Source organism: Convolutriloba macropyga, chromosome 10, assembly GCF_964194025.1.
Source record: "Convolutriloba macropyga chromosome 10, txConMacr16.3, whole genome shotgun sequence".
NCBI classification, from domain to species: Eukaryota; Metazoa; Xenacoelomorpha; order Acoela; family Convolutidae; genus Convolutriloba; species Convolutriloba macropyga.
In genome coordinates, this window is record NC_134477.1 from 17,266,333 (window position 1) to 17,278,209 (window position 11,877).

Here is an 11,877-nt window from a genome sequence, read left to right on the forward strand (position 1 = left end):
TTTACTTGATATAACTCTGAACCAACCCTTTGTATTCTTCCATTTCGCAAAGTAAATAGAGTCTTTGCCTTGTAAACTCGAGGTTTAAAGTACTTTAAACGACCCGTCAACCCAGCAGAAACAAGTATGAAGTGTACGGATATTATAACGGCGATAGAGATTGAAAATCAATCAAACATTTCAGCATCTTTAACAAAATTTGGTCTCCCATACTTTACGAGTACCATATTTCTGCGAATTTTGATGAGGTATGACTTAGAGAAAATTCTGGAAATGCTAGAGTTATCGCGGAAGGAAGAGACCAAATGCGAAACATCACAAATCAAAGACGAGCATGCAAACCCAGGAGACCTTGTTCATCGAAACTACGTAAACAATTGAGGGAACTTGGTTATGGCTCAAAGACTCTCTGAAACAGGAGCAAACTTTGCTATATCAGGGAGATACAATTGAATTTTGACATTGAACTCATTAAGAAAGCCCAAATATTAAGGCATTCGGGAAAAACAATAACAAGAAGAGAAGTTTTCTTGGGACAAGGAGGCTTATATGAAAATGAAATCTTTGAGTATTTCCACAGGGACTTGGAATACGGTCATCAGTGGCCCAAACTCCTTGGTTTTGATAATTGGGGAGTGAAGTGAAACAAATATAGCATGTAACCAGGGAAGTAACTACTAATTTCTTGACTTTTTTAACGGTTTTAAAATCATAGTTTGTGCGGTACCTGTGTTTCTTCCAATTGATACATTACGCAGTGGCATCAATCGTGGGGTCGCAGTAAAATCCTTTAAACCAATGTGGTAAAAAAATTATTTTTTTTTCATCTCAAACAGCCACGGGACAAAATTCGACCAGAAAAAGAACAACAGTTGAACTGTGTGACGTTGATACAGACATACAGCAAAAAATGGAAAAGAAACTATAATTATTGAACTATAAAATTGGAAAATGGGTTAATGGTATTCTATATCATGTAGGAATGGCTGCACCAACAGTTGGCGACTGCTGCTACTATTTACCCGAAATATAAGAAGTCAAGTCAGTGATCAGGCACCAGGTTTATCGGATTTTCACAGTGACGTTCAATAACAAAATATGTTTTAACAAAGATGCAGCTGCAGCCTCCCAATTTTGTTGACAGAGATCCAATCATTAGTGTCATGGAGGTAAACGAGCTGTATGGTAAAATCAAAGACGAAAAGAGGAGGATAAACAAGAGCGAAGGGCTGTGAACTGTCGGGCTCGGAATGAAGAGGAGTTCCGGCAGTTAAATTTGGAAGGTCATAGAATAAGGGACCAATTTTAAGAGACTAAGAGGTTGCTAGAAAACGTTGGGAATCAGCGGAAGTCCTGCAGGAGGCAATTTAAGCTGTTAAAGAGGGAATTGGAAGAAGCTAAAAACGTTGCGGAGGCCAAAGCAGGGGAATGTATCACTCTGATAGCTGCCCGGGAATGTTTGGCTTGGGAGATGGAGAATGCCAGGAGAGACATCAGGAAAAGTCCTGATGATTAAAACGGAGCAGACGCCAAAAAAGTCAGACAGAGGAGGCTGGAAGCCATCAACTCACACAGCCCCTTCAGGCGTCCTCCAATTTTTATGAGCTGATGTTCTTTCCACAGGGGGCAACAACAAGCACAATTAAGAAGCATTTCAAAACTTCGTAGCTACTGTGTCAAAACAACAAGGCTGGTCATGAGGAGCTCTTCAGAGTCAGACTGCAGGCAAAAAGATCTTGGAACATATTTGACAAGTACGGAAATGAAAAAGCTGAAGTCTTTTTGAACATCAAAATGGACCTAGGAAATTCAAGCTTCTGAGTAAGTGAAATAACATTCCAGTTTTTCTAAGAGAGAGGCAGTGTAGCAGCCCATCCGAAGCAAATCTAAAACATGCTTGTAAGATACAAATTGAAGACACAATTCGAAAGTTTTACAATAAACAAGCGAACAAAAAAAGATTGTGACCAAGTGCAAACCAGACTTGAACAAAAGAATGAAAGCATAATAATTATTGATGAGAATCATCATGGAGTCTGATCAAGGCGGGACAAGTCAAGGAATGTTTTTTGTTGACGGGATTTGTCAAACAGCTAAAAATTTTTTTATGTTAGTTCAACTCGATAAATTATTATAAAGATTATTACATAAGATAAATTGACCAATGATGTGATCAAAACTAACATCAAAGCTCTTCCTAAAAAAACTGAGATGCCTCTCTCTTCTAAAAAGAGAAAACAATATTAGCATCTTAAATAATTTTCTTATATAATCATTCATAAACCTTATTTTGTTCTAATTCTGAACCAGCCATTTGAATACTTCCGTTTCACAAATTGAGTTTAATCTGACTTTGGCATTTTTCTTCTAGTAAACTTGAGGTTTAAAAGGCTTTATAAAACCCTCAACCAATACAGTAAGAGTATAAATTGCAGAAAAAATATATTTGTGGTAGAGATCTTTGGCCTTGATGGGGTTTTTTTGATGTTATTGAGACCTCAATTGTTTACGTGGATAGTATTGCCTCTGTAGTATCATTTACCATCAACTAAGTCTAATATACAGCGATATTTGCGCTTTAGTCCATCGCGGTCAAATTCTTCCTCCTTCCAAGTTTTGGTTTCGTTGTTTTGTGAAGTCGATGAGCTGCTGCCTCGAGAATCTGGTTGATGCCAACTGCCGTTTGTTTTTATTCGTTTCTGTCGGTTATTCCCAGAACGAAGACTTCTCTAGCTAGGGTCAAAAGGACGTTAGCTAAGTCAATGAGTTCCTTCGCAACTGTCCTCGCTGGTAAAGAGGAGGGCTCAAATCCGTCGAAGGCATTGTTTCCACCAAGGAAGAAGATAATAATGTTGAACAGGTTCGGAGAAGGCAGGAAGTCGTAGGCGTAGCTGATTTTGTCCCCAAGAAGAGATAATTTGACAAGTTGAATTTTTAAGAGAAATGTGCTTGCAAATCTGCCACAAATAGACTCCTTGTTTTCGCACTTTTGAATTTGTCAACAGCCGATAAGGTGGTTATCAAAGGAAGAAACTGCACCGTACTCGATCTTCTACAGAAGAAGCACCCATTTAGTCAGAATGTTGATCCAGAAAACGTAGTTGTGATCTGATAAATTGTGAATTGCCGTTTAATTATTCTTTTTCAGAAAGAATTAATGACTCTGAATTGAAACGCGCCACAATGAAAGCAAATAGCAGCCGTAGCTCATCTGGTCTTGATTCAGCAAAATGGAGACATTTTTTTACATCATACCAATGCTCCTCAATTGATCTCTGCACACCAGTGTCCAAAATTGCAAGGTCACTGGTTGCAATGAGTTCTTATAACGATTGTCGTCTTGTTGCAATGGATAAATGCCCGGTGTTTCATGCAATTAGCATGGGCGAGGCTTTAGGATGAGTTGTAGGTAGGAGTATTGTTATGCGCGTTAAACGAGACTCCCAAAAAATTGGCATCAAACATGCTATCCATGCACTCCACCGACGTTTTTTGAGGATCGTACTTAAGCGATACTTCTGGTTCATGCCAGCAAGTTTACTAGCTTGATAGAGATTTGGCCCAAAAACCGATGTCCCATCAGAAAGCGATGTCCTTTAGTTTATACACCAGTCAGAAACTTTTATAATACCCCATCAAAGCCTTTTGATTGATAAAAAGTAATCAAGTCTCAAGAAATAACAATACATGCTGATCTGATGGCCATGGCAATGTACGGAGTGGCTACATTTCCTCTCATCGACATGCTTGAAGATCTAAATTGACTCAATAGTGGTGCATAGAAGACGGTAATAGGGCTGCCAGCCTTGAATCACTGAAGAATCGGGCTAAATAAGCTCATTGAAAATGGCGGTGCATTTGGCCATAATGTGATTAAATTTAGATAATGCATTAAATGTTGATGTAATATAAGGTCATCGTGTTCGGGGATCAGTTCTTGGCTCTGATAAAAGCTGCAACCAATTTATGAAAGAAATGGCACTGAACTACTCTTCGATACCTAAGAAATTCTTCAAAACAGTAGGGTGTCTCCTCAGAACGTTTACAAATCATTTAAACATGACCTGCAACATTGACACAAATTGACTTTTATAGCCAGGAGTTCTCTAAATTGTGACAGTCTTTTGAAGGAAGCCGAAAAAATTAATATCAAAAATTTTATCCCTTCAATGCTGAGCCATTCTTCTTACTTTGACAAATACCGGAAGGTTTGCTCTCTTTCGGTTAAAGACGGTTGCCTGAGCATTCTTGTACCTGACGACAGGGCATCAGGACGACAGAGTTTCATCACGAAAAAATCTGTTGCAGCTGCTAAAGAATCTCAGCGAAACCGAAATATCACAGCCTGATTCTCGAGCTCTACATCGGCTTGGTTCTTTTTTGAATCCAATTGTCTAATGATCTCGTGGAAATAATTTGTCGCTCGGACGTATAAACTACTGTAACTATAAGTTTTTTTTATTGAAGTCGAGAGACACCTCAGTGATAATATATGTTCAATCTCGTGCTGAAATTTTTAAAGCTTCAGCCAATAGCTAGTTTTCTTGCCAATTTTTTCATAGGAGAGCTCAACTAACTTAATCTTTTAAGATCTTAAGATCTAGCAAACTTAGAACAAAAGACTGAAGTTGATGAAGACTCAAACTTAGTATATTCTGAGAGCCAACTGCTCTTGGTAACAGTTTGTAAATACAAATGGTTCTAAATACAACTTGGTTGTACTGTTCAAGAGACTCGGCTAAAATAAGTAATAGGGTAAATATCATTTATAACATCACTGCTACTCGTTTCTGATTGGTAAATCAATTAATTGATTTAGATCAATATTTACATTAAAAAGTCAAATTAATGCAATATTTGCATTTGTTGACATAAGCGAGGCTGATTAGTACATAAATCCAAATGCTTCAATCGTATGACATTGGACCATAAAAAAACACCTAAAAGATCATAGAATTAACAGTTTAAGAAGTTTGACAACAGATAACAACGTACCAAAAATTGCATTTTTTGAACCATATAAGTGCTAATAGCCACACTTGTGGGTCTGACGCAATAAAGTTTTTTAAGTCCATGAATCAGTTAGAGCTGACCCAAAACATGTGCCAAAATTTCGGGTTGCTCAAGTTTTCCCGTCCCAAAATCGGGTTTTGTAGAACTTTTTGGTCCCAACTTTTCATATTTGACATTTTTTGAGTTTAAATTGTAACGTTTTTCAGTTTCAAAACTTTTTTCTTGCTGTCTGATGGCTCTTCATGCTGATCGCCGTCCCTAATTTCAATCACGGAAACAGAATCGTATAATACATGTGCCAATTTCACACTACTGGTCTGTTGAATTCGCCATGTGCCATCTGGACTCTCGCTGATCGTACGACGTCACCGTACGACGCCTTTGAAGACATGGATGACTCTTCCCATTTTGCATTGACATCGTTTCACTGAATCATCTATTGTCAAAACAAGGTCTTCTTTCAGTATTCGCACATCTTCCTTTGCCCACTTCGACTTTTGGTTCCATTGGGGAAGGTATTCATGAGTCCATCTTTTCCAGATCATGTCGACATATGCTTTGACCGTTGTGATGATTTGCTCAGGTCATGGTATTGCTCGGTGGATGGCATGAAGGATACACTAGCGTTTTCTCGTCCTACCAAGAATTGATTGGGTGTGAGCGCTGTCAAGTCTTCTAGGTCGTCACTTACTGCTCTCAAACGTAATGAGTACAACAAGACACATCGTTGTATTCATTACGTCATTTTTGAAGCTCCGGTTTTCAAAATTGAAATTATGACTTTCGTGCGACTTTGAGGCAGTCTTTCCAAGATTTCACCAAAGTGTGGGGCTACGGAGGTTTGAATTTATAGACGATCTCTTTTTGTGCTAAGTCACTTTCCATCTTACCTTTGTTCTATTCCGCCAGGAATGCCTTCAGTTCCTTGGATGCTTCGACGGAGTTTTTATCGTTGTTGCTGATGATGGTACTTGGGTAGCCTCGACGAACATTGAAGCTTGTAACTGGAGCTAGAGATGACTCCGTGCCCAATGACTGTGCAAGGTCGATGTGTACTGCTCTTGTTGTTACACAAGTGAAGTAGCACCATCATTTCAAGGAACGTCTTAAGAAATTCACTTCGTTGGGTCTGAAGTAGTCGACTCCGGTATGTGAGAAAGGAAAAACGTGTTCATCAAATAGTTATCGAGGTAGGTCCGCCATCATTTGGTAGATTGGATTGGCGGTCTTGTCTCCTCATCCAACTTTTTTCTTTTTCTGTATCTTTTTTCTGAATCCAACAATCCAGTAAACTTGTTGAAGAAAGTTTCTCACATACTCAGTGCCTTTATGTAGGTTGTTCCGATGTGTTCTCTCCAACAGAAATTGGGCAACTGGACCCTTTGCTGTTAAAAATATTGTGTTTTGCATCGTAATTGAAGCTCAAATGCTTCAGTCAAAACTTTACTTGAATTTCTAATTTTTTCTACGGAGGGTGACAATTTGGTGACGTTCAACGTTATGGGGATTTCTTTGCTACTTGTTATCGACCTTGAAAAGTTCGGGAATATTTAGGTTTAAGCAAATTGGAACAAAATTTGCTCTGCAAGATGGAGTTCGTCTGCTTTGAGTGGTCCCCTATGCTTCGTCAGGAACCTCTTGCGGTAGGCAATAAAGTTTGTGATTCTATTGAAGCTGCTGTTGTAGTTCCAGTCAAATGGTTGCTTAGCCTGTATTTCTGTCGCTTCACCACTGATTGCGTCCCCGGGTTCTAGTTTGTTCTCTTGTCACCACGGCTTTGGCCACTTATCTTTATCTGTTTGTAGCCATGCCGGCCCGTTTAACCACACGGACGCCGAGAACCCTTAAATTGATATTCCTCAAGTTCCTATGTCGGCAGGTTTTCGACACATTTGACGTGTCTGCATTGACCCTTTGTTGAGTTTTGCAATATTTTCTCTGCTCTATTTGCAACGAACACTTGTTGTTCCTTGTGAGCTGCTTTTAGCCACTGTAGTACCTTTTATGAGTCGGTTGGTCCAAGGATAGTTTTTGTCAATACTGACATCATGTTCGCTGAGTATCTGCTTTTTGACACGAACTCCGTAAATTGCGGCCTGGAGTAATGACTTCGGTAATGTCAAATGTCTGATGGCTGCCGCACGGCTTTTCCCTCTTACATAGGTCGGTCTTAGGGTTGTTTCACCTTGCAGATATGTCACAATGCATATTGCTTCTTCTGAAGCATCTGTAAAGATGTGAAGTCTCAAGTTTGTACATCTATTTTCAAAATAAAGTTTAACGACTTTGTCATTATTTCTGTCAACTCAGAAGACCAATCAATGAACAGTTTTGAGTGTTCTGCTGAAAACTCTTTGTCCCATGCAGATCCAATTGCTGCCCAAATGCATTTAAGTAGAAACCGCATTCGTATGGGGACCGGTGAACTTATCCCAAGCGGGTCGAACACTGCTGAGACAAACGATAAGAAAATTTTCTGTGTTTTTCTTATCGGAACTTCTGGGTCAGTTCCGCAGAAGACAATGAGACTATCGGTGCCTACGTTCCAGTTTAGTCTAACCATTGCGCATGACTGTGGTGCAGTTTCGAAAATTTTCACAATTTTCGTTAACCTGTCTGTCTCTGGGATCTCTGATTAAATTCATCGTCACATGTTACGATTGCACCATTTTGTATCCACCTGCTGAGGACTTCTTTGACTTTATGGTAGATCTCAAACGCTTCTTGAGAGGAATTGATTGGCTTAAAGAATTCGTCCATGTAGAAATTTTGGTGACCTGTTCTGACGAGACTTTCGTCGTTGACTGCATTTTATTTCGCCACTTGGTGCAAAGCGTAAATTGCACAAGTCCGCAAGCTTTCCGCCCCAAAACGTGCCGTGTGCACTTGTAAACTTCCACTTCTGGGTCTTCTCGACAGAGAAATTGTAGACATCGGTTGTCGTTGCTTGGGACAGCAATTTGAAGAAACATTGTTTCTATGTCGGCTGGTAAAACTGATTGGTGTTCTGCGAAGCGAAAAATAATTTTGATTAGACTCTGCAGCAGGTCTTCTCCAGATAGAAGTTTGTCGTTGGGGGTTACGCCTTGATTTTTTGCTGCTGGATTGCACAATCTTCGGATTGACTTGTTATATGGGTTGATGACAGGTTGATGTGGCAAATACCATTTTAATTTGTCTTTAGTTTGTTTCAGTTTGGTTTGGTCAATTTTGCAAACATATCCTGCTTTGACAACTGCTAATGGCGCGCTCCTGGAGTCCTGTCTCGTTATATTTGTCATTCTAGGGACTTTAGTTGCCCCATTGCAGAGTTGAAGGTGTTCGGCAACTTCTCTTTGTCCCCACGCCACAGAAGTCCAACGTCGTATCTTTCACCGTTGAATCGCGATTTTGGCTCCCACGTCTTGATCGCTTGTTGTTCATCTTTTGATTGGCCGGTGACATCAAAATTTGAGGCGTAGGACCTGATATCCAACCACTTTCTCAACTGGATGACCATTTTATCATCTGCAATTGATGTTGCTGTTGTGGGAAGAATTGCTGCTTGCTGTCGCTGGTAGCTGACCACCTAAGGCCCAGCCAATCTCTGAAGTGACTGCACATGGTGCAGCCTTCTCTTCTGAGTTCTTGAACTCGAAAGGCTGATGGATGTCGTAGCAATCTTGTGCAAGAGTCAATTGAACCCCGTTCAGATGTTAGGTCTGGTTGCGCAAATTTCTCACAAATGAATGACGGTCTTTTAGCTCTTGCAGCTCCAAAATCTGGCCACTCAACTTCAATTTTCCGTGCACTTAGACTTGCACTGTTGTCGGTGGTCCAGACTTCTCATGGGCTGAAACAGGTATCGGCACTATTAACTTATTGACATCCTGTGAGCCATGGAGCCATGCTACTGATAAGGACACTTTTCGGCCTTCAATTTGAAGATTAGATACCACTGATTTGTCTACAATTGAGATTGAGCATCCCGAATCTCACATGGTTAGTACAATTAGGCTTAAGTCTCTGTTTGTCAGTTAGATTTGCTCCACTGGGAGACCTCCTTGAGTTATGTTAGTTGCTACTGCCGCTGTATCATCTGATACATTTTTGTAGTCTCCTTCTTCAAGAAATCGCTGTGCGAAAGTATGCTGTTTCGCATTCCACAGTTGGGTACACTACAAGTCCTGCTTTTGCAATCCTTCAACAGGCGCCCCTGTTTCAAATCGTTCATTTGCTTTCATTGTTTTGAAGTTTTCACAAGTCCCTACAGGGTTTTTTTCCGTTCTTGAAGGGACATAATAGGTTCTTGGGTATGCTTAAAGCTTTAGCGTTTGAAGGAATGTACCTGTCTTTGGCTTATACCGACTTTGTGTTTTATTTCTGTCAAACCACGAGTTTGTCTGTGCTAAAAAACTCTCATGAATTTCCGCTTTGGATGCAAGCCCCTCTTTGAAAAAATTCAAGTTGCGTCTCAGTAGTCGACGATATTACATATACTGAAAGCACTGTTCTCTCAGTTGCGGAAAAAGTTTTCTCGTTAATGAACTTAGCCCTGCTTCTGCTTCTAGGTTTCCAAGTTTAGTTAAAATATTTACCACATTTGTAATCACCTTTGCAAATTTGACAATGCTCGCAGAATTGTCGTGCCGAACTCGAACTGGCGGATGGAAATGTATTTTCTTGAATAGAGTTTTGACTATGACATCTGATCTGCCATACTTCTCACAGAGTATATCACAAGCATGATAGTATGATTGTGAGCTGAATCCCATTCCCGATATTGCTGCTTTGGCTTGACACTGTAGACTCGTCTTCAGGTATTGCATCTTTTCCGTATCGCCGATTTGCTTTAGATGAACAACTAAATCAAAAACACCCGACCACTCTGTGGCCACTGCAGAGAATCTCCTGAAAACTCAGTTAGCTTTAGTTTTTGCATGCCACTGGCGCCTTTGTTCTGTACTGGTTGGTAAATGACTTGGGTAGTAGTTTGGTTCATTGTGCTCTTGTTTCTACGCTTGGCAGATCTGTTTTGAGAATTGTTTATTGGACTCTGACTCCTGTTTCTGTTCTGGACTGTTGACGTTCCTTGTTGCTGAAACGGCACTTCTCAACGGCACTTGCGGGCTCGTGTTTGTCAATGGAACTTGCGGGCTCGTGTTTGTCAATGGAACTTGCGGGCTCGAGACTTTAATTGATTTTTGGATTTCGTGTTTCATAAGAATACTCGGCTCCGTCAATGTTGCTGAAAAGGGCCACACCCCCAGTTGAAATAGCGGGGTAGTTTTTGGATAGGCGCTGAAACTTTTTGCCTCTCGCTTGTGAATTTTGTCGGACGATCGAGAACACAGTCTGGAGATATTGGCCGGCTTGGGACAGACCGTTGAGCCTCCGATGTTGACCACCATGCTCTTCTTTCTTGATTGCATTTTGATCCAACACTTTCATTCTAATCGGCCACTGATCCAGATGCTCTTGAGATTCCATTGGTCAGCTCAAATTTTATTTAGAAGTCTTTGTTCTTCGTCAGCTTCAGTTTTCTTTCTTTCATTTTCAAGGGCTCGATTATGCTGTAGTAGTTAGTCTTCTTGTTGTTGAAACTTAAAGCGTAATTCTTCTTCCTGTTGCTGTTGTTTTTGCTGTAGGCGTAATTCTTTTTGCCGTCCACGTAGTTCAATTTCTTCACGCTCATTTTCATTTCAATTTTTCGGCCTCGCAGCTGTTGCTCTGCGTCTTGCTTAGCCATCAAGTTTTCAAGTTCTATTCATTCAATTTCACGTTGTCGTAAGGAGTGGGACCTGGCAACACTGAGTTCCTTACTTCTACTTTTGGTAGAACAAACCTGAGAAGAAACATCCACAGTTTCTCCTTTCGCGTCTGAAGCCTCTTTATCTTTGACAACTACGGCCTGGTTTGAATCTATTCTGGTACTTGTTGCAGATGTCACTAGGATTGTTTGGTTTGCGCAATCCTTGCTGTGCCCATACTGCTTGATCAGGCCTTGATAATAACTCCTAGTAACGCTGACCTCCGCAATCTCTGGGGTGCAATCTACCGGCTTTATCATTCGAACCAATTCTTTGTAGCTTTTATATAGCTTTCCTTCTAACTTGTCCAGCTGATTACACAATGTGAATTTTTCAGAGTCGCCTAAATTTTCTGTGTTCAACTTCTTTGTTCAAAATTCATAGTTCACTCAAAGTTGGAACAACAAAACTCACTGATTTGTATGATCGAAATGTGTCTTTCGAACGGTTGAAGAGTTTTGTGCAGGAACTTTAATGGTCTCGGAGAAATGTTACTTACCATTAACTTACAATTACTCATCTCCAAACATTTTTGTTTTCTTCCAACATATGCTTGGTCTCATTATCGAAATTTTCTAAATACATCAATTTTAACAGTAACCTCTGCTGCTGTTTGTTGTCTTCTAATGCATCGTAAGTCTCCAAGATGCATCGATTGGCATTTTCGGCTGTCGTCGTTTGTCGTTTTGTTTTGTGTCAATTAGCTTTCTAACTCGTTGAGGTGTCTAGAGCAAAACTTGAGTAGGTCAGTTTCTTTTTTCTCTAACGTTTTGAGTTGACGACTCGATTTCATATCAACTGTTTTCCAGTGCCTGCTAGGACTTTTGCTGGCAATTTTTACTGTTTGTGCTTTGGTCCACCTAATTGAATTGAAGAATCTCTGCTGTTTGTGTCATCGTTGCTGTTGTCCGGGTCGGTGGACAAAATCTTGCGGCAGCTCAGAAACTTCAGCGGAACCAAAATATCACAGCCTGGTTCTCGAGTTTTACGCCGGCCTGTCTCTTCACATTCTTTACTGAATCCGATTGTCTAATGAGTTCTTCGAATAAATAGTTGCTCGCACACACACACACAT

General features: G+C 40.3%; 1 protein-coding gene across 1 annotated transcript in view; it reads left to right on the forward strand.

The window, feature by feature from the left end:
* The first annotated feature begins 11,428 nt into the window (after window positions 1-11,428).
* LOC142347940 (uncharacterized) overlaps window positions 11,429-11,877 on the forward strand; it is a 15,271-nt gene continuing 14,822 nt past the window's right edge. Inside the window, exon 1 of the mRNA XM_075399105.1 lies at window positions 11,429-11,435. Coding sequence (XP_075255220.1) covers window positions 11,429-11,435 — 7 coding nt within the window. The remainder of the gene's footprint in view (window positions 11,436-11,877) is intronic.